The following is a 23,525-nucleotide window of genomic DNA, read 5'->3' as shown; positions in this document are numbered from 1 at the left end:
TTCTTGTTCTTCTCATTCTTTTTTGATTTTTTCCCTGCGTTGGATTTTTTCTGATAAATCGTGTGCTTGGAACCCGAGCGTTGTGCTCCTCGTGCCCGCGGGATCCGATTTGGCATGGATCCGCCGCTCCGTATCGATTATTCAAGGATTCGATCTGTGTAGTAAGAAGATATATTGATGTTTTTGTGCGTTCGTAGTGCTGCAGCAACTCTGTTTTCATTTGACAGATTTGAGAGTAGCTGCCCATTTTTTTCCTTGTTTTTGGGGTTTAAAATTTCTAAATGTGGGTAGGTTGTTTAAAGTTTATACACTGGAGCCTCGTGATCTGAAGTTTTTGTAGTAGATGATAAGCAGCGATTTTGTTTTAAAAAAATGTTTATTTATTAAGTTACTTCTGGGCCAAGAAAATTAGTTCTTTTGAATCTTGCTTTTTGTCTTGAGTTATTTTTTTTTTCTTGTCTAGGAGATTGATAATTTTCCTGAAAAGTGTGGGCTGCAGTAGTAGTTTCTGAATTGGAAGGATCGAGTTCTAAAATTTCGCCAAGTTCAGTGTTCATTTAAGCGTGCGTTCTTGATCCATCAAGGGAAAAAAAATAGTTTAAACATTTCTCAAAACGTTGCTTAGTTATTTTTCATTTTAGGGATCCCCTTTTCGTTATGAGCTGATGTATTAAATTGCAGAGCTTGCCTAATTTGCGGAGATGTATGATAATATTGGACCACAGACTGGGGTGCCTAGGCCACCTAACACGCAGCCAAATCCTTTTGGGAATACGTTCTATGGTGCGAGTTCAGGATTCATTAGAGGTGGATTGGGTGCTTATGGAGAGAAAATTTTAGGATCTAGCTCCGAATATGTGCAAAGCAATGTAAGTAGCACATGGTTTATGACCATTTATTTGTTTAAGCTTTTATGATTGGATATGCTAGTTGCTTGTTGTGCTGAGAAGAAGATTGGATATCACCGTGTACGATCCCCCATTATATAATTTCTTCCTTCTTTGGCTTTCAATTGTTGTTGTAAACAGATTAGCAGGTATTTTTCCGACCCTCAATACTATTTCCAAGTCAATGATCAATATGTGAAGAACAAATTGAAGATTGTTCTTTTCCCATTCCTGCACAGGGTGAGATATCTATATCCTCTAAGATACTTGGAAATGCACTTGCGTTGTATTATTTCTCCTTTCTCGTCTCTATTTTTTTTCCCCTTAGAAAGTAGATTCAACTTATGTGTTGGTGTTCTTTAGGGCCATTGGACAAGAATTACAGAGCCTGTTGGTGGAAGGCTATCCTATAAACCTCCAATCTATGATATCAATGCCCCAGGACTTATATATTCCGTTGATGGCATTTGGAACCTATGTTGTTCTTTCTGGTTTATCATTAGGTCTTCATGGAAAGTAAGTTCATCCTTTCCTTCTATATATGTTGTGTTGATTTAATTTTCTTAGAGTACAATCCACTGTTGCTCACCCCCCACCCCCCCACCCCCAACAATACAGTGCCCTTGCCTGGTGATTTCTTCTATATTTTATTTTTCTTCTTCGAGCTGAAGTGAACTTTCCATCCCTCTGTATATGTTTTAGCTCACCACCCATGGTTAGAATTTCACTTCACTACCTAATAAGTGTACATGCCATGCCAGGTTTAGCCCCGAAGCTGTAAACTGGCTTTTTGCCAAGGGAGTTGTAGGCTGGACTTTTCAAGTAGCCCTTCTAAAAATGACACTGTTCTCATTGGGTAGTGGTGAGGCACCATTACTCGATATTGTGGCTTATGCTGGATACACTTTTACTGGACTGTCTCTAGCTATCTTGGGAAAAATCTTTTGGAGATACACATACTACTTCATGTTGCCATGGACGTGTTTGTGCATGGGAATTTTCTTGGTGAAGACTATGAAGAGGGTTCTTTTTGCTGAAGTGAGGACTTATGATTCGAGCAGGAATCATTATCTTCTGCTCTTCATTGCCTTGGCACAATTTCCACTACTCATTTGGCTGGGAAACATTAGTCTTAATTGGCTTTTTTGAACTGTGTATTGTCTTCATGTTTGCAGCAGGGGAACACACTCTGTTAATACGGATGGCAGTTTCACGATGCAATTTCATTAGTTTGTGTTAAGATTCTCGTTCTTGTTTGGAAATTTTGTTTTAATTTTTTACTATATAAATCATTAGATACTCACTGATACGACTAATCGCAAAGTCCGCTTGGCCGGAAAATAAGAAGAGAGATGTGACTGCCTGAACTTTGCTATATGAAGTGATTTGAAATAAAAGATTTTTGATATTTTTGTGGAAAATTATTTTAGTTGTTTCGGATGATTTTAGTAGCCATTTTGTTTAATTCATGAATAATAAAAGCTAAATATGCATAGAATATTACGTTTTTTCAAAATTTCAATTCTTTTTTGACAAAAACTTGTCTGAGATGGTCTCACAGATCGTATTTTGTGAAACATATATTTCATTTGTGTCATCCATAAAAAAATATTATATTTAAGACAGATAAAAATTCGTTAGTCTGTCTCACAAGAGATTTACTTTTTTTTTGTTTGAATCCATTGAAATTATATTAATTTGGAATCAATTCCAATCGGCAAAGTCCTAATAATTCTACCCGTATCTGTTCCCTCGCAAAAATCTCTCGATCTCTTGTTTGAGGGATAGACGATTGTCTCACGAAAAAATCTGCAACCCGACACTTTCCATGAAAAATATTAATTTTAATGTTAAAAGTATGATATTATTTTGTAAATATAGATCATATCAACTCTCTGTGAGACAATTTCACAGGAGAGTCAATCGTTTACCGTGTTAGTTACAAATTATTGTTACTTTTTTTTTTATTTTGAAAGTTTCCTTGTGTTAAGATTAGGTTAACCATCAAATTCTTGGGTTAGAAATTGGAAAATCTTTGATTGCCAACTTTGATGCAAAGAAGAAAAAAATTTTGACGCAAAGACAATGAAAATTCAACCACCAAAATAGCATCACCTAAATGCTTTTTTTTTTTCCGGTCGCGTCACTAAAAGTAAACCAATTAAAGGATCGACAATTGTACTCTCTGCAATAAAGATTTTCTCAAGGGAAAAGAATGAAATCTAAAGTGGAAAAGAGATCTAGAGCGAGCATCCCTCATTCTAAGGCAGTGTCGATATGTAAAAAATGTGATTCAAACTCAGCACGACACGTAAAAGAGAGGGTAGTTCAAGGTCAGTCCCATTGGATAAAAGTGAGGATTGTTCAAGATCAGTGACTTAATGGAGTAGTGATGAAAGTGAGAAATTGTCAATGCCATCTAGACATAACGGGGAAAATGAAAAGCAGTATCCCAAAGAAATCTTAAAACCATCACCATCATCATCACCATGACCGCCATTTCAGAAGGGGAATTCGTGGGCTGGTCAATCCCAGAGTGTTGGAATTAGTTTGTCAAATGAGAAGAACCCAGAAACTTGTGTGTCAAAAGATTGTGGATGAGAACTCTATGAAAAAGAAAGTGGTGTCTTTTGAGCTGGAGGATGCATCAAACCAGGACGTTGATTCTCACGAGTTGAGTGGTGTAACTCCATTGTCACCTCATGGCAATCGGGATCTGCGGGAGGTTGTTGCTGAAATCAGAGATGATTTCGAGATGGCATCTGGTTTTGGAAAAGAGGTAGCCATGATGCTTGAGGTTGGGAAGCTACCGCATCAACCCAGTTTTCCTAAAGGTGCTATTCGTCCACGGTAATCGTGGAAAAAAGCTTGGATCGTGGAAAAAAGCTGTTGAAGATGCAATTACAAAAGAAGTGGCAGCCGTCACGAGTCCCGACCTATACAAAATCACTTCTTGAATATTAGAAGACTCGACTGTCCATGGTCCATAGGCACCTTGATACAAATCGTCACTCGGTGTCTCGGATGAGCTCCCACCCTCTCACACTGCTCCAAGTTCTGTCTTTGACTTGCTGCCTGAATTTTGGCAGAGGACTGCTGAAATTTTTAAGAGGAAAGCCGTGAGATTTGTACAAAATCGAAACTGAGATGTTTATCATGATTATAATCACCAGAGATTTTTTATTCATTCTTTTATATATAAAATAAAATAAGAATAATATTATTATATATATATTAGAATATTAGATAAAAGGATACGAAAGACAGGATTGAGGTAACTTTGACAAATTCCCTCCCTAGCCCCACCAAAATAAAATAAGATCCCCGAGTTGGAGGGCGAAGAATTTCCCAGTTCAAAACCCTAGATAAATACAGGCGAGGCCATAGAGAATACAAGGCCAAGTCAAGAGAAATGGAAAAAGAAAGAGAAAGTCATGAAAATGGTGAGAATAGCATCGTGTGGAATGAGAAAGAGAGGAAATTCGAGACGCGAGACAGAGAAGCTTACATCCAGTACGATTTGAGAGGAGGCGGCGGCGGCAAAGTGATGGACTTAGTTCACACATATGTGCCGCCGAGCAAGAGGGGCTTGGGACTAGCTGCTCACCTTTGCGTCGCCGCCTTCTCTCACGCGCAGGCGCAATCTTTATCCGTCATACCGACTTGCTCCTACGTCTCTGTAAGCACATTATTTCTTCTTACCATCATCCAAACTCTAGGGATTACACCTGAAACAAGGCTAGTTGAGTGTGCAGGATACATTTCTTCCGCGGAACCCAGCTTGGAATTCCATGGTGTACAAGGAAGATGTCAAATCTAACATGTGATGGAGTAAGGCAGCTGCCCTTTGTTTATCAACATGTGTAATAAAATGCTACAAAGTTCGTCTCCCCAATTCATAATCGTTATGATGAATAGTTTTATTTTAAGATAAATATTTGATGAATTTGTGCAAAGAAACGGACTTTCCCAAGTCATTAATTATCTTCACAAGTTTGTTTCCACGCGGACAATTTTGACTTCTCCGTTTGCTGAATTTACATTCTCGAAAACGTACAGGTTAAGGTAATTAAATTTATAACACAAAAAATTATGTTGAAATTTTACATGGGAACTTAGAAAACGGCAACAGTAGAATCTACTCAAAAATTCAGCATATTTCATGACACAAGAACAGCAACCAGGATATAATTCAAATGTATTACAAAATAGAGTAGCCCTATTTACAGATCTCCATACACATACAAGAAAAGCAACCGGGATCTTATTCGAATACAAAGAGGTTTCCACTGCGGAGCTCCAATCAACCAGGTACAAAATAATCCATCTTGTCCACAGGCAGATTCAATACTGATGTCCCAACCTACCATATGCAGGTCAAAGATACTCAGGATAAAACTTGAATACTAACTCGAAACAAATTCATATACCGTACTGGTGATACAATTGGACCCTTTTAAGAAACATTGAAATTATTTCATTGAGATGATCAAATGTTTTTCTCATTGATCTCGACTATGAGTACAAATGTCTTGAACCGAACCAAATATTGTTTTGATTCATATTTGATATTTCAAATCTGAAACTATCAAATGCGACCCCACCATGATCATGTTCAAATACATCAAGAATCTAAGTTGAGCTCAAATTATGTTGGTTGATAACTTGTGTGTCACCATGTGCTTCTTAAATAAACTAATGACCTCAAGCAGAGCATTTGCTCAATATCACTCGATAACACGAACCTTAATCAAATAAGAACTTCAACTCAAGCAAAAAATAATTCAATTTTCACGTTTCGAACCAGCTAAAACATATTCTAACCTGAGATCAAATAATAAAATATTCACCTTGATTTGGTTCATTAGCACCTTTAGTTTAAACCAGCCAATTGGGTCTAAAATCACATAAAACACACGGGTTCCTCATTGATCCATCCAACCGTCAAAATCCAACGTAGAAATACCCAAAATAAGAAATCAAGTGTAGATGAGACATCAATGGAGAAAAGAAATACGTACTTCATCAAATGGTACGAAGACGAAAGGAGTTAAACCCCTTCTATGTGAAATTGCTGGAACATCAAGATTATGTGTTTCATCTTCTTCCCATCCTTCAACTACTCCAAGAATCGCCTCATCAGGCCCGCTGGCCTCTGCATCATTCACACCACAGGTAACGAGTGAAAGAAGATCCATTCTATTGTTAGCACCTACAGTTGTACCCCTCAACCTAGATGACATTGCGCAAAGGTAAGGAAACATCAAAATAATCTTCGGAAGATAAGAATCTTAATATTAACTAATAAAACGAGAAAAAAAATCCCATATGAAATATCTTTGTTTAATTGTTCCAAATGCAGTGAACTCTAAAAGTACCTCAAGCGCATTCTTAGCACAGTTGGTCGCAAGCCAGGATATAAAAGGGCAGCTTCAACCTGAAAATGCTTATATCATTCAAAATAATATGCCTTACGAAAGTGAAACAGCTTTGAACAGCGAATATAAAATCTAACCTTGTCTTCGGCAAGTGTGTACTGCCCACTAAAAACACAATCAGTTTTTGTGGCCCGAAAATTCATGCATTTCACCACATCTTTTACTTTTTGTGACGAATTCTATCGACGTTGGCAAGAAGAAAAAAAGGTATTTATAATCAGATGCCATAATACAATTCTGAAACTGGACTACAACAGAACATCAGTGAACAATTCCGACCTTATAGAGAAACCTTCCAGAAGGATAGAATCTCAAGTACCGATAATAGCACACCTGGAATGCAAAATATGGTTGGTTATATAATTATCTTACATCCAAGGAGATATAGTAGGAAGTAAACCATCGAACTTGTTTGCTTTCTTGGATAATAACATACAAAAGAAAATATTTTCTTCTCCTGTATAATCCTTTTTTCAATTGTTTTAGGTAGCGCTCCTTAATTATGAGCTGATAAAAAAACATTCAAGATTTTGAAACAAATAGCAGAATATGCTTCCAAAGATTAAAATATTACCATTAATGACATCTTAAATATGACAAATCATCTCTCCAGCTGTCGAGAACAAATTTTCTGGAGGTTTTCAATAATGACATTTTAAGGCAATAATACATTAATGACATTTTAAGGCAATAATACATAATGGATTACTCATAGTCATCAATAAAGAAGGAAAAAATAGAATCTAATGAATTCCATGTGGCTTTTAGCTGACATAGTCTATTCTCTCATTGAAGAAGACGTTATCAATTTGGAATCTCAAGGCACATTTTTTATGAAACTCGTACCAATATTCTATCAGGGTCCGGGGAATATCAAAACTGAAAATACATAAAGCATACAATATGAACTGGATTGCTGATCTTCCACTCTGCAATTCCAGCACGAATATAGGTATTCCGACTGACATAAAGACCTGAAAATTAACATTTAGAGATATAATTCTATTAGTAAAATTCCAAAATATCAAAAAAAAAAGGAAAAAAAAATCCATGAATTAACATCTTGAAATGTTTAATGCTAGCAGCAAAACCACACAACCCAAATATTTCTGCTGCTCAGAAACATTTGTAAAAGTTAGTTCTCGTCTTCAAGGTATCCAAATAAAAAATGGCAGAACAAATTTCAACATGATATACACGGTCCGACCCCAAAATGTTGATGAAAATACCACATGAATTTACTAGGAACAGAGGAAAGCAAATCAAGTACCTGGAGTCTTGAGGTATATGTTAAATAAAATACGCTGGTAAAATAAATATACCTAATAATTCTTACCATCGGTTCGAAGTCTTGGCCTTAAGAGCCACATTTTCTTCCACGAACCATCATACTTAGAATGAAGAATCTTATAATTTTCTGTGAGTCCATTGACCTAGCCACATAACCAAAGAACTCATAATGAAATCCGGCACATGTAAATTATAAAGAAATGATTAACAGGAATAATAGTGGCCACCTGCCAAGCTTTTAGACATGCCCTGCGCCAAAACACAGGGATACGTATTGTATATCTCCATTTTCGGCAAACACAAGCTGCCCTCCCTAGGGTATATGGAGTCATTCTTGAAAAGATCTGCAATTAATACAATACAACATTTATGACCTCCGAGAATATGCAAGCTAAAGCAATACCGCTAAAAGCAATACCCTAATAGATTATATGATTGACACATGACCATTAGATGATATGATTGACACGTGACCAAGGGAGTCAATTGACCCTATTTTTCTTTGAAGAAAAGCATTGCAGTTTTTGGAAACTATTGTAGAAGCGAACATGACTTACAGAGATTATTATTCAAAGACCCATACAGAGTGTTGCAGTGAGACAATATGGTTAGTCATCATAAGAGCAATCCACAACCAGCCCAAAACCTATTTATGTCTTCTTTTTTTCATGTGGTCTAACTGGTTAAAGTAATGATAGAAAGCTGAGGGTTTAGAATGGCACTATATGACAAGACTTTCAGGATGCAGCAAGCTTTAATTCTATTACAGAAGATATTAACAACCTTAATTGGAATTTCTTAAAATTCCATTGATTAAAAATTAGGGAGAGAAAAGGAGAAAAATCGCATTCTTGTCCCAGTTTATGGTCTTTCTGAAAGAAATCGTAGAGCTAAAGGTGTCAACATGTTATCCAGGCATTCCTTATTTTGCAAAGCTCACTTCTAGTTTCCAAAACTCGCCTTCGTAATAGTATTGGATATAATTCAAAACGGTGGCCTGATAATCACTTCTCAAATGGTGGTTCACCACCTAACACTCCTACCAATCAAGTGTCTCTTTTTTCATTCCATTTTTGTTATCATGTTAGTACATATAAAACATGAACACGTCTACAAAATTATGACATTATCACTACAATCAAGTTTGAAACATATGCTTACTTCGCAGACGAGTCATACCTCGAAAAGCAACTCATCAGGCAAGCACGTGTGTATAAGTGCTAGATCAACGTATGGTTTTCTACTGACGCTCCCAACCGGAGCGACGGGTCTGACATTAATCCCATAAAGATCTGGCGATCACAGAAATGCATAACACAACATTCATAAATTAATGTTAAAAAAGTCATGTAAAAACACTTAATCATTTTAGCAAGTTCAATGTTAGCCAAATTAGTCAACCTCCATTTCACCTACTCGTTGTCCCCCTGTTTTGCCCTTCCCCTAAGGGGTGGTTGTGTAACAAGCACATAATGTCCATTGGAACGTCCATGGATTTTATCATCAACTTGATAAATTAATTTCAAGATAAGGCTTTCCTATTATAACGGTTGTTCAAAAGGATTGTCCTTCCTTCCATCAAATATTCTACTTTTTCCTGGATACTCAGGTTCAAATACCTATGAATTTGCTGTTTGTTTACTGGCTTCATATAATTAATTCAGAAAACACTAGTTTTCTCAAAGCTTCTTGTCCATATCTCTCGTCAAAAGGTGAGGAGCCGCTGAATTGATTCAATAAAGTTAAATCCAAAATAAGTGACTAGGAATATGATTAGTTATAATTACCAAGCCATGGCCTTTGCGTTACGAATAATCTAGCAGCCCTCGATTGCGAAGCTAATTCAAGCTCAGCCGCAAGGTTTGCCACGGTATCTAGTAAAAACAAACAGACTCTTCAGAAATTTTTGACCAAAATTGCATTGCATAAGCACCAAACATGACCCACACTAAACAACAAGACAGTTACCAAAAATCACAAGAGATCAATCAAATAAACACCCGACATCAAAGCAATGCAAGTTGGAAAACTGTTGAAAATCACTGATAAGTTTACATTGAAAAGAGGAAACTTTAGCAATTAACTCCAAATTCTAAGTTGAAACCCATTGAATTCAGACCACCAAATAGAGAATTCGACGTCTCCTAGATAAAACTAGATTCCCAGATAACAACAAGGCTCAAACAATTATAATCTCTTTGTAGCGAGTAATAGGCAAGAAGATTGAAATCCTTGTGCCTGAAGTCATAAGTTTGTGCTGCAATTGTGTTCCTCCTCCGCCAACACAGCTGGAAATTCGTTTTCCCAAGTTTGGATGGACGTCGAGGAAAGGAAGACTCAATGATTTTTCTGTAATAAAATCAAAACCGCAGCCTAACAATTGAGGTAAACTAACGGGTCGAACCGACTCAATTATTGATCCATGACCCGATCTCTTTTATTTACGCACTTCATCTTCAAATTATCATTTTATCTATCTATCCATCTATTTATTATAAAAATAAATATATGAGTTTTAATTATGAATTTACATCTATGTTTTTATTTTTATTAAGAGACGGGCTCACGAATCTTTATCTGTGAGATGGGTCAACCCTATCGATATTTTGGTACACATGATAGGACAAACATGCGATATATAATATAAGGATAAGTTAATTATAAATAAGATGTAGGATATTATATTTAATGTTTTGTATGATTTTAATAAGAGTGATTAAATTTATATATTATATTGTAATGACAAAATTAATTTTATCATAATAAATTTTATAATTTCAAAGTTGTTGCTTGAGTTCATATTTCTTATCTGTTCATGCGCCGACAGTGTTTGCATGATTTATTTTTTTTACCTAATTTTATATATTATATAATATGATAATTGAACCCTTAATTTTGTGAGTCAAGTCAAATATAAATTTTCAAGGTTAATCGAATGATACTAATAATTTTATTGAGATTTATACAAATCATTTATATAATTATCTCGAGTTCATTTATATAATTATCATATTATATAATATATAAAAATAAATAAAAATCTTTTTTTGATTTTAAGTTCTACCTACAAGTGAAATGAGATAACAATAGGGTTCAGGATTTTTATATATTGAGGGCAATTAAGTCATTTGTGGTGTTTTTATCATTAGATTAATATTATCACATCTCATAAAAGGGATATTTTACCACTATATAAATATCATGGGCTTTCTAAAAAGGTACCAAATGTAGGATAAGGAAGATTATTTATCAATCCCTCTCTTATCACATTTATCAAACTATACCTTAACATAAAAAATAATATTTTTTCATAGATAACCCAAATAAGAGATCTGTCTCACAAAATAGGACCCGTGAGACCGTCTCACATAAGTTTTTGCCTTTTATTAAATAATATTCATTAATACATATCACTTTATTTGTTTTGTTTTCATCTATTAAATAATGGAATCTAAACTACATTGAAGAAAAATAAAATTTAGCATATATATGAGTTTGAATTGTGATTTACATCTATGTTTTTTGTTTTTTTTTCTCCTAGCTATTAATGACTTCTACAATAAATTGTTTAAAATTAAAATTTAGCTACCATTTTTTAAAATGAAAAATTTAGTTACTATTTTTTAGCACAAATTATTGGTTGTTGAGATATTTTGGTAATCTTTGAAACATTATAAATATATGAGTTTGAATTTTGAATTTACATCTACGTCCTTATCTCCATTAAACAATATTTATTAATACATATCACTTCATTTGTTTTGTTTTCATCTATTAATTAATGAAATCTAAACTAAATTGAAGAAAAATAAAATTTAGCATATATATGAGTTTGGATTGTGATTTACATCTATGTTTTTTGTTTTTTTTCCCCTAGCTATTAATGACTTCTACGATAAATTGACCATTTTTTAGAATGAAAAATTTAGTTAACATTTTTTAGCACAGATTGTTGGTTGTTGAGATATTTTGGTAATTGTGAATTTACTTTATGTACTTATATGATCCATTAAACAATATTTATTAATACATATAACTTCATTTGTTTTGTTTTTATCTATTAATTAATGAAATCTAAACTAAATTGAAGAAAAATAAAATTTAACATATATATGAGTTTGGATTGTGATTTACATCTATGTTTTTTTTCCCCTAGCTATTAATGACTTCTACAATAAATTGACCATTTTTTAGAACGAAAAATTTAGTAACCATTTTTTAGCACGGATTGTTGGTTGTTGAGATATTTTGGTAATTATTGAAAATTGAGTTTCAAAGTTGATATTTGAATTGTATTTTTGGATTCCTGACAATATGTTCATCAACATATTGTTTTTAAGTTATTTTTAACAATATCGTGAGGGGTAAACGAATAATAAATTCAAGCAAACGAATACATAAAGTCTGGAGCGAAATCAGAATTATGTGGTAGCGAGACGGTTTCATGGATATATATCTCTGATACGGGTCGACCCAATCATTTCCAAATTGAAAAACAATATTTTTTCGTGATCCGGGTCGGATATGAGACATGTTTCACAAAATTGCCTCATGGAACAATCTCATAGGAGTTTCTATGCCATTTTATTTTTAACTTGAGTACATTAACATCAATAAATAATATAAATAATAATAATTAATATATGTCTCTTTGTTTATTTATTTGTTTTTTCCATCTATTAATAAATAAACTCTAAAATAAAGTTAAGAAAAATGAAATTTAGCCATCATTTATATATATATAAAATGAAATTTAAAATAATAACAATATCGTAAAAATGTGATTTTACATGTATGTCTTTATTTTCATTAAATAGTATCAATAAATACATGTTATTTTTGTTTTTCAGGTATTAATGAATTTTACAATAAATTAAAGAAAAAAGAAATTTATTTTGGAATAAAATTTACAATCCATTTTTTTAAAAAAATTATATCTTTGATAAAATTTAAAATAATCGACACAATGTTAGCAGTACGCACAAGAACTCCCTAAGAATTCATCAATCTCAGTATTATTTTCACGCATGCATGCTTAATCCAACAAAACTGAATGATAGTGAAAGATTAATCTTTTATTTCAAATGTTTCTTGATCTTAATTCAAGTCAAATGTTATATTTGTTACTCAAGACAAGAATTTTATTTCTTATAATTGTGATACACTGTGTAAAGCCACACACAAAGCTAATTATGAACATAATGAGAATTGCACTGACGCATGTGTCAATGGGTCAAACCGTAAAACTTTATGCATGACAAACTCAAATAATTGTTTGGTGCCATAAGAGAACGCTTCAAAAGAATGAAAATGAGTTTAAATTGGTTTTACGTATAATAATTACTCTTATATGCATCAAAGTGATAGAAAATGAGGAATAATAACGAATTCAAATCTTTTTTATGTGAAACAAATTAGTAATACATATATAGTTACTTAAAATGATTTATAAGATTTTAAAATTTTTCTTATGTTTTTTAAATATTTTTTTTACTCGAAAAAATAAAGTTTTTAGAAATATTACAATTATCTTCAGGTCAAATGTTATATTTATTACCTAAGACAAGACTTTATTTCTTAAAATTGTGATACACTGTGTAAAGCATATACAAAATTAATTGTGAACATAATGAGAATTGCACTGACGCGGGTGTCAATGGGTCAAACCATAAAACTTTATGCATGACAAATCCAAATAATTGTTTGGTACCATGAGAAAACAGTTCAAAATAATGAAAATGAGTTTAAATTGATTTTACGTGTAATAATTACTCTTATATCCATCAAAGTGATAGAAAGTGATGAATAAGGATGAATTCAAATCTTTTTTATGTGAAACAAATTAGTTTTACATATATACTTACTTAAAATGACTTATAAGATTTTAAAATTTTTCTTATGTTTTTTAAATATTTTATTTACTCGAAAAAATAAAAGTTTTTAAAAATATTATAATTATCTTCATGTTTTATGCCTGTCAAATTTCTTTCGATGAATACTTATAGTTACTTTTTCAATGACGTGATTTATATATAAGACTTTATAATTTCGAAATATATCATGAGAAATTCAGAAATTATTGTTGTTGTATGTTCCATCTTCGTATGATCCACACGTTTATAAAATATACGTATCTTACATAAATTAATGATACTATACGTTTAGGAAGGCTATCATTTAGAAAGAAACATATTGGCTCCGATCACTTTTGGTGGATAAAATACGCATCTTTCTATGGCGCGATCTCATTCCTACTCCGGTGATTTAACACCTCATCATTTGTTGACAGACGATATGTGTTTATTATGCAAGTCTTGTAACGCTTCTGCTAACCACTGCCTTATATTTTGTCCGGTAAGTTTGGAAAAACACCTCATTATATTGTTGGGCTAGCTTAAAATTGATTCGTGATGCTCCTTTCTCTGATTGTGCATTATTTATGCTAAAGAATATTAAGAAATAAGAGTTTGAAATGTTTGTGATTCTATGTGGGGCAATTTGGAAAGAGACTTGTAAGATTACTCATGAATCTCCAAGGAAGAATGTTAAAATATAACTGGATTGGGTTTATGTTTTTGTTGACAATGTTCGAAACAATAGGTTGGAGTTGGTCATGATGCACTGCAGCAATCGGAACAAATGTGGCCGGTCACCTCCGCCTACAAATCATTTCAGATTTAGTTTGATTCCAACAACAATAGATATAGCGTGGTAGCAGTGATTCGTGATGATCAGGCACACTTATGTGATGTGAAAGCTTGTCTGATCAGAAACCTAGGTAATGTGGAAGGTGCGAAGCTGATGGGTATCAGATATGGTATGAACTTTTCCTTGCGCCTTAGTATGGCCAATGTGTGTATCTTCTCGGATTGTCTCGATGCTGTGCGTGCTGTGAATCAACCTTCTGATGCGCTCGGCCCTGTTGGAGTTTTATCTTTGGAAATCTATTCTATGTTTGAGCTTCATGCGAAGAATGACAAACGATGTGGTACATCTTATAGCCCGTCAAGCCTTATTCTTTTCTTTGAACTTCGAATGGGTGTGATGAGTTTTGCCATCTTGGCTCACGAATGTTATCACCCGAGTCTCTCCGTTTAATTTAATGGTAATTTCATTTCAAAAATAATAATCTCAGAGACATGGTCTAATTATGAGGGTAGTATTTTATCATGGTGTCCGCTCCTAAGTTTTTATGGATTCCTTCTTTGTTAATGGGGTCGACCCAAAAGCCATAATGTCTCAAAACCAGGAGGTCATAGAGAAAATCTTTTTAATTTTTTTGTTTCGAACTTCGTGAAGAACTCCATGTCTCTCGTTACGAACAAAAAAGGGGTGCAAACTAGTTGTACGCTCTTTTCGTTCTACGAACCTTGTTGATTCTGAACTTCGTTCGCGAAAGAACCGGACTTTTGAAGGACCGGCCTTTTTTTATGCTACATGTTTATATTATGATGATCATGAAATAGATTAATGATAATTAAATATTATACTAGATAAAAAATTCTAAACTCGTGATTTAAAAACGTGAATATACTACAAAACGCATCAAGCCAGAACCAAGGTTTTCTACCTGATGACTAAACTATATGCGAATTATAATTTTTATATGAAAAAGATAATCTTTAATTTAATTAATGTGTTAAGATACATAATAAGTGTATTAATATTTAAGCATAATAACACAAAAACAATTCAGTCAAAAGGATTAAAAAAATACTAGCCATGGTAATTAATATAATCAAACAAGTTTAATGATATGATATTTTACATGCTAGACTTCCCGTCAAACTAATGTATTATCGATTCAACATATATCGAAAAAACAAATTCTCGCTCATCGTAAACAATCTTACAGTGTGACCGAATTTCGTATTCCATTTTATCATATGATCAATTGTATATTCACAGATTAATATGCTGATTATTAGATAATAATTCTGGAAATAAATCACTTACAAAGACTAGAAGAATTAAGCATACTAACACACGATAAACCCTAGTCATCAAAGGATGATTAAAAAAAAATTAATGATTTGACGAGGTTTGGATTAATTTAGGAAAAGACTAGCTAGATTGGGGGCTGCTTTAAAAAAAAAAAAATTTTGGAAAACAACTTTTTTTAAGAAAAAGGAAAGTAAAAAACAGAGCTTTCAGATTGAGATACTTTGTTATTTATTTATTTAAATTCAATACTAAACTTCAATTGTGCTGTTTTATATATATATATATATATATATATATATATATATATATATATATATACATGCTCGAAGTACGGATTGGTCCCTTAAATCTGAGACGTATTCAAGAAATTAATTGAAATAATGCAAACAGCAGCCGAGGTAGGAACGCAGAAGAAAGCTTCGAAAATTCGAGAGTGTGCTGGATTGTGTCTGATGGAGTTGAAGCTTGCCTTCTGTTTATAGGCACTCCGGTTCCATATGACTGTAACTGTTGGTCATCCGAAAGGCCAAAGGCCAGCCCAGCTGGAGCACCAACCGTCACCCAGCTGGAGCACCAACAGTCACGCAAGCCATATGAAGAGTTAGGCAGCTGGAAGGTCATTCATAACTGAAATTTCGAAAAAGAAAATTAGCAAAAGCCAGGTGAACCTTGGTGGGAAATTTTGCCTTGATTGGTCCGACATTCGACGCACCCAGGTCGCGCTCGTACGCTTGCACACAAGTCAAGCCTTTTTCCACTGCAAATCGGGCCCATGATTTGCACCCCCCCTGCGCCGGCGGGCGCGAGAGATAGCCTCTTGACCAATCTTACTTACACTTCTACAAAGTATAAATCAATATAAGCTCACCAATGCCTTGTTCTTTTTCCGATGTGGGACAATTCCCACTTACCATCCACTAACTTGTCCAATTTCTCATTCAAATGGACCAAGCCCAATACACATAAGTCCAACAATCCCCCACATGAATGAAAATTGAAAGATATTCAACGGTTTTCGTGATAAAGTTCAACAGTTGAATCTTGCATAGGATATATAGGTATTACCCTTTGAACCTTCCCTTGTGAAAGCATAATAATTCACTGGTTGACAGTAGACATGATGTCTTTGAACTGTACAACCGTTTGTGTGAGTTAATATATACTTCACACAAGACTCTTCCTAATACTATTCAGTTCTCATGATTGTGTTCGTTTTTGGCCATGAACACATTCCTGGTTCTGCAAGAGGGTCTAGAATTGAGCCCTGCAATTCCTTCGAAGCGGCCCCACTTCTCTCTCACATAGGTTATTCTATATTGCTTCTCATCAGAATCATTAAAAGCCGTAAGCTTATCCTCAATATTCACTGTTTCATGATAGGAATGGATTAGGGATAACCCCCACAGTGATTCTCCAAATTAGTGCGATTAGGTTGTCCCATTGAACCTAGTTCTTGGGATCTCCAGTCAGCGTAAGTTGGGTTTTCCTTCACACCAATTTATTCTATAGGCTTGAGCCCCATTCCCCTTGACATTTTCGCAACTAACTCTCTGTTTAACCCTTTGGTTAACGGATCCGCTATATTATCCTTTGACTTTACATAGTCAACAGAGATAACTCCAGTTGAGAGTAGTTGTCTAATGGTATTATGTCTACGACGTATATGCCTAGACTTACCATTATACATATTATTTTGTGCCCTACCAATCGCAGATTGGCTATCACAATGTATGCATATAGCCGGCACAGGTTTTTCCCATCCTGGAACATCTTCTAAAAAGTGACGCAGCCATTCAGCCTCTTCACCACACTTGTCAAGAGCTATGAACTCAGATTCCATCGTGGATCTAGCTATTACAGTTTGTTTAGAATACTTCCACGCAATAGCTGCACCTCCTAAAGTGAATACAAATCCACTTGTAGATTTTGAATCTTTCATATCAGATATCCAATTTGCATCACTGTACCCTTCAATAACAGTAGGATATCTGGTATAGTGCAGCCCATGATCACGAGTGTACCTTAAGTATCTTAGCAATCTGATAATTGCTTTCCAATGTTCAACTCCTGGATTACTCGTGAATCTACTCAATTTGCTTACTGCATATGCTATGTCTGGTCTTGTACAACTCATTAAGTACATCAGACTTTCAATGACTCGAGAGTATTCTAATTGAGACATACTCTCCCCTCGATTCTTTGATAGATGCTGACTGGTATCTATCGGGGTTTTAGCCAATGCAGAGTCATCGTTATTGAATTTCTCAAGTATTTTGTCAACATAATGTGACTGACTAAGGACTAGCTCTTCTGATGTTCTATGGATTTTAATTCCAAAGATTACATCGGCTAAGCCCAAATCTTTCATATCAAATCTTGAGTTCAACAGTTTCTTTGTGGATTTGATCATCTTATCATTACTACCAATGATAAGTATGTCATCTACGTAAAGACATAAAATGACATATCTCATTTCAGTGTTCTTTATGTATACACATTTGTCACATTCACTGAATTTAAATCCACTTTCCATCATGGCCTTATCAAATTTTTCGTGCCATTGCTTTGGTGGTTGTTTTAAGCCATACAGAGACTTCACCAGTTTACATACCTTATTTTCTTGCCCAATCGCAGAAAATCCCTCAGGTTGTTCCATGTAAATTTCCTCTTCTAAATCTCCATTTAGAAAAGCTGTCTTTACGTCCATTTGGTGTACTTCAAGGTTCCGCAAGGCGGCAATCGCAAGTATCACACGAATAAAGGTTATTCTCGATACAGGAGAATATGTGTCAAAGTAATCAAGCCCTTCACGTTGATGGTAACCTTTAATTACCAATCTGGCTTTATACTTATCTATGGTTCCATCTGATTTCATTTTCCTTTTGAAAACCCATTTACAGCCTAGTGGTTTACTTCCCAGAGAAAGATTTACTAATTCCCACGTATGGTTTTGTAAAATGGATTCCATTTCAGAATTGATAGCCTCTTTCCATAGAGGTCCCTCAGATGAACTAATTGCTTCCTTGAAGCTTTGAGGTTCACTTTCCATCATGAAAGTGATGAAATCCGGACCAAAGGATTTCTCAGTCCTAGCTCTCTTACTACGTCTAGGTTCAATATCTTGATCAAGCTCTTGTCCTTGATCAATTGTCTCATACAATCTTTTGGATGAACTTGATTCTTCCTTAGATTTGTATGAAAACATGTGTTCAAAGAACGAAACATTTCTTGATTCCATTATCGTATTCTTATGAATATCAGGTATTTGAGATTCGTGTACAAGAAAACGATAAGCGCTACTGTTTTGTAGCATATCCAATGAAAATGCAATCAACAGTTTTTGGTCCTATCTTTACTTTCTTTGGAGTGGGTACTGCTACTTTGGCAAGACACCCCCACATTCGCAGATATTGGTAGGAAGGACTTCTACATTTCCATAACTCATATGGACTTTTATCTTGCTTCTTTCGTGGAACCTTATTTAAAAGGTAATTTGCTGTTAGAATAGCTTCCCCCCACATGTTCTGTGGTAAACCAAAACTTAATAACAATGCATTCATCATTTCTTTCAATGTGCGATTCTTTCTCTCTGCAATGTCATTTTGCTGTGGAGAATAAGGTGCAGTTCTTTCGTGTTTGATAGCGTGTTGAGCACAAAACTCAACAAATGGTGATTCATATTCACCCCCATGATCACTTCTTAGCACCTTAATTTTCTTGCTAAGTTGATTTTCAACTTCACTCTTGTATTGGACAAATTTGTCAATCGCTTCATCCTTACTTTTAAGGAGATACACATAACAAAATTTTGTGCTATCGTCAACAAAAGTAATGAAGTATTTATTTCCACCACGAGTTTGTACACCTTTTAAATCACATACATCACTGTGAATTATATCAAGCGGTTCACTATTTCTTTCAATAGTTCGAAAAGATGATCTTGTTAGTTTTGCCTCAACACACGTTTCACATTTGTGTTGTTTATCAATTTGGAATGCAAGAATGCTTTTCATGTTAATTAGTCTACGAATTGTATCGTAATTAACGTGTCCAAGTCTACCATGCCGTAAACAAGAAGACTCAAGCAAGTAAGCAGAAGTATTAACTTTATTGATCACGGGCTTAATAGCCATTACATTTAGTTTGAACAAACCATTACAAACATAATCTTTGCCTACAAACATTCCACTCTTTGACAAAACCACCTTATCTGACTCGAAGACAATGCGGAAACCATGCTTGTTAAAAAGCGACCCGGACACCAAGTTCTTGCGAATGTCCGGTACATACAGCACATTGTTTAGAGTCAGTTCTTTTCCAGATGTCATCTTCAAAATAACTTTCCCTTGACCCTTGAATTTCAGAAGTAGCGGAATTTCCCATGAATAGTTTTTCACCATTCTCAGATTCCTCAAGAGTAGCAAACATCTCCTTGTCTGAGCGAACATGGCGAGTGGCACCAGTGTCGATCCACCACTCCCTTGGGTTAGAACCCACCAGATTAACTTCTGATATTACAGCACAGAGATTCATATTCGAAACCTCTTGAGATATGTTCTCTACCACATTCGCCTCTCGGTTTCTCTTCGGCTTCTTACAATCAGATGCCTTGTGACCCATGCCATCACAATTATAGCATTTTCCTGAGAACTTCTTCTTTGACACGCCTCCTTTGGGTCCCATGTTCAACCTTTTGCTGGAGGAGGAAAATGTTCTCTTTTTCGAGCTTTGGCCATGCTCGACAACATTTGCCTTAGCGGCAACAGGAGAAAATAATCGTCTTTCCGAACTCTTGTTGTCTTCCTCGATGCGAAGTCGAACAATGAGCTCTTCAACATTCATCTCCTTTCGCTTGTGCTTCAAGTAGTTTTTGAAATCCTTCCAAGCTGGTGGTAGCTTCTCAACAATAGCAGCCACTTGGAATGATTCGCTCAAAGTCATCCCCTCACCGTGAATCTCGTGAAGAATCACTTGGAGTTCTTGAACTTGGCTGATAACCGGCTTAAAATCCACCATTTTAAAGTCCAGAAAGCGACCAACAAGAAACTTCTTGGCCCCGGCATCCTCGGTTTTGTACTTTCTGTCTAGGGATTTCCACAGCTCTTTAGCCGTTTTCTTTTCGCAAAACACGTTGTAGAGCAAATCTGTCAATCCGTTTAGTACATAGTTTCCGTACAAGAAATCAGAATGATTCCATGCCTCAATCGCACTAACAGATTCAACATCTCCCTCACCCTCGTTGAGTTTAGGAGCATCCTCAGTGAGGAATCTGGCCAAGTTCAGCATCGTCAAATAAAACAGCATCTTCTGCTGCCACCTTTTGAAGTCCACACCAGTAAACTTCTCGGGTTTTTCACCGTGACTTGCTGGAACAGCAACCGCACCAGCACGTGGGGTACCATGAGGGACAACTTGAGGAGGGACAACATGAAGAGTTTCCCTTTGCACGTTAGTCTCAGTAGCCATATCTGAAACAAAACTCGTCATAAGTAATCTGTTTTAAGATTGTTATCCAAAATATATGGAATGGTACAAAGCAGAAAGCAATGTGCAAAAGAAGCGATGCAGTGCGATAAACAGAACAGCATGACAATGCAGAAAATAAAGCAAACCGAGGTCTGTATGAAATACAGTGTCCTTAAAACAGATTCGTCCCCTCCGGTGTGTGCTGCGAGGATGAACGTGGACGTCTGTTTCCAAGGATACAACGGAAAACCAGTAGTACCGTAGCACAAGGCACCACCACGGCGAACCGAGAAAGTACCTGAACTTTATCACGAGGGCAGAGGAATGACAGAGGAACAGCAGTCGTGGACAGCAACAGCAGCCGAGGTAGGAAAGCAGAAGAAAGCTTCGAAAATTCGAGAGTGTGCTGGATTGTGTCTGATGGAGTTGAAGCTGCCTCTGTTTATAGGCACTCCGGTTCCATATGACTGTAACTGTTGGTCGTCCGAAAGGCCAAAGGCCAGCCCAGCTGGAGCACCAACCGTCACCCAGCTGGAGCACCGAACAGTCACGCAAGCCATATGAAGAGTTAGGCAACTGGAAGGTCATTCATAACTGAAATTTCGAAAAAGAAAATTAGCAAAAGCCAGGTGAACATTGGTGGGAAATTTTGCCTTGATCGGTCCGACATTCGACAGCCCCCAGGTCGCGCTCGTACGCTTGCACACAAGTCAAGCCTTTTTCCACTGCAAATCGGGCCCATGATTTGCACGCCTCGCGCCGGCGGGCGCGAGAGAGAGCCTCTTAACCAATCTTACTTACACCTCTACAAAGTGTAAATCAATATAAGCTCACCAATGCCTTGTTCTTTTCCTATGTGGGACAATTCCCACTTACCATCCACTAACTTGTCCAATTTCTCATTCAAATGGACCAAGCCCAATACACATAAGTCCAACATATATATTTCATACAAAAGTTAGATATATATTTGCCATGGATGTACATGTTTTTATGAGATTGATGTGACGCCCGAGCAATAATAACAACCTTCCATTTTTCATATCTTGGAATAAAATGGAAAGGTGGATATGTTGTCTGAATTTCACCGAATTTGCAACCACAGACAAGCTTGCAGTAATCCCATATTCAAAAAGAGAGACGTGGATAATCAAAGCATGTGGAGGAGTGGAGAAACAGATTGATATGGAAACCCTAATCTCGTTACACTGGCCCATCGGTGTGCTCTTTTTTTAAAATCTTTTTCAGTATTATTATGTACTTTTAGGCAATGTTGCCCAAGTAACCTGACAAAACAATGTGCCTAATAAAGACTTCTTTGACTTCAAATTGCAAAAGTAGCTCCTTATTTACTAGTGAATATTTGAAATCAAAATACCTTTGGTACGCATCCTGATTTTTTTGGTGTAATAACAATAATGATTATACAAATTTATTTCAAGGATTGAGGTTTAAAAAGACGAATTTATATATAATTTTATATTTTTCGTCTTTAACGCAAGTTGTTCCGAGTTTTTTTGTTTTAAATTAAAATTAAAAGGGTATACATTAATCGCAGACAACGCTCGATCGATCAAACCTAGAGGAAGAATATAATTTATGATGGAGCAACCGAGAGTTAGTTGACTCGAGTTGTCATTTTAATTAATTTGCTCTTTTCTTAACACTAAAGCATTGATTGTCCAGTGGATATGTTAATTAAGACGACCTAACAAAAGGGACACACTACCCTACTATCTTCTTTATACCAGACTATTCGATGGTATAATTAATCGAAGTTCTCTGCACATGATGCTTTACAATTTGCACTTGTGGGGGGGAAAGGGCAAACTTTACTATATATTAAAAAATTTTGCGGAAAATTACCAAAAATTTTAGATGACATGAAGCATGTTTTATAATCATGCATATTTTAACTTGCTTTTGTTGAAAAACTAATTAAAAGAAATTTTCTTGATGGTAGAAATCGTGTGGCCCTAGCTAATTTGGTGGAGCACCTAACAGTATTTGTTTGTGTTCATCCCCTCTACAGAATCGGCAATTTTTTGATTTACGTGTACAAAATAAGACACATAATGGGTGGGAGTTGATAAATAATAGAGTCTAGCTAGCTAGTACTCAAAGACATTGATTGATATATGAATCAATCAAGTCTAATTTACGTGAATTTAGGATTATTATAATTTCAAATTCGCACAGAATAATAACAAAATTAGATAGATATGGATGGATATGTATGTATATATAACCTATCCTAAGTAGGTTTAACTCGGATAATGATGACGATTATGTTATGTTCACAGAACAGTATGTAGATTTTGTTATGGCATTCAGTCTTTGTGTGAAATAAAGATTCAAATATATACAAAAAATATATGTCACAGTACCCCATAGTTAATTAATGGGATTTAAGAAAACAAAGCACCCTCAAATTATTATAATATCATTTCAATCATATCGTAGATTCTATTATTACTTCCAATTTCATATCAAGACAAGC

At 35.2% G+C, this 23,525-nt stretch overlaps 3 protein-coding genes across 3 annotated transcripts; 2 read left to right on the top strand and 1 right to left on the bottom strand.

Moving 5' to 3' along the window:
• LOC142533795 (uncharacterized) lies at nucleotides 1-2,295 on the top strand. Its single transcript, XM_075640689.1, is given in 6 exon segments — nucleotides 1-161; nucleotides 682-869; nucleotides 1,029-1,127; nucleotides 1,251-1,328; nucleotides 1,330-1,403; nucleotides 1,649-2,295. Coding segments are annotated over 5 exon segments (807 nt in total). The 5' UTR covers nucleotides 1-161; nucleotides 682-701; the 3' UTR covers nucleotides 2,037-2,295.
• Nucleotides 2,296-4,141: 1,846 nt separating this feature from the next.
• On the top strand, nucleotides 4,142-4,822 carry LOC142532792 (acetyltransferase At1g77540). The gene is made up of 2 exons (XM_075639252.1): nucleotides 4,142-4,566; nucleotides 4,643-4,822. Exons 1-2 carry the CDS (start codon nucleotides 4,300-4,302, stop codon nucleotides 4,712-4,714), a joined length of 339 nt encoding a protein of 112 aa, XP_075495367.1. The 5' UTR covers nucleotides 4,142-4,299; the 3' UTR covers nucleotides 4,715-4,822.
• Nucleotides 4,823-4,977: 155 nt separating this feature from the next.
• Nucleotides 4,978-10,015, bottom strand: LOC142532791 (F-box protein 7-like). Its single transcript, XM_075639250.1, has 11 exons — nucleotides 9,854-10,015; nucleotides 9,403-9,489; nucleotides 8,795-8,907; nucleotides 7,843-7,959; nucleotides 7,662-7,758; nucleotides 7,226-7,299; nucleotides 6,605-6,658; nucleotides 6,403-6,504; nucleotides 6,266-6,324; nucleotides 5,909-6,119; nucleotides 4,978-5,250 (listed from the first exon to the last, which is right to left on the bottom strand). The coding sequence occupies exons 1-11, from the start codon at nucleotides 9,861-9,863 to the stop codon at nucleotides 5,191-5,193; spliced, it is 984 nt and encodes a 327-aa protein (XP_075495365.1). The 5' UTR covers nucleotides 9,864-10,015; the 3' UTR covers nucleotides 4,978-5,190.
• Between the last annotated feature and the right edge of the window lie 13,510 nt (nucleotides 10,016-23,525).

The sequence above is a fragment of the Primulina tabacum genome, chromosome 18 (assembly GCF_025594145.1).
Source record: "Primulina tabacum isolate GXHZ01 chromosome 18, ASM2559414v2, whole genome shotgun sequence".
Classification (NCBI taxonomy): domain Eukaryota; kingdom Viridiplantae; phylum Streptophyta; class Magnoliopsida; order Lamiales; family Gesneriaceae; genus Primulina; species Primulina tabacum.
The sequence above is the reverse complement of the archived record's forward strand: the minus strand, read 5'-3'. Positions and strand labels throughout refer to the sequence as shown.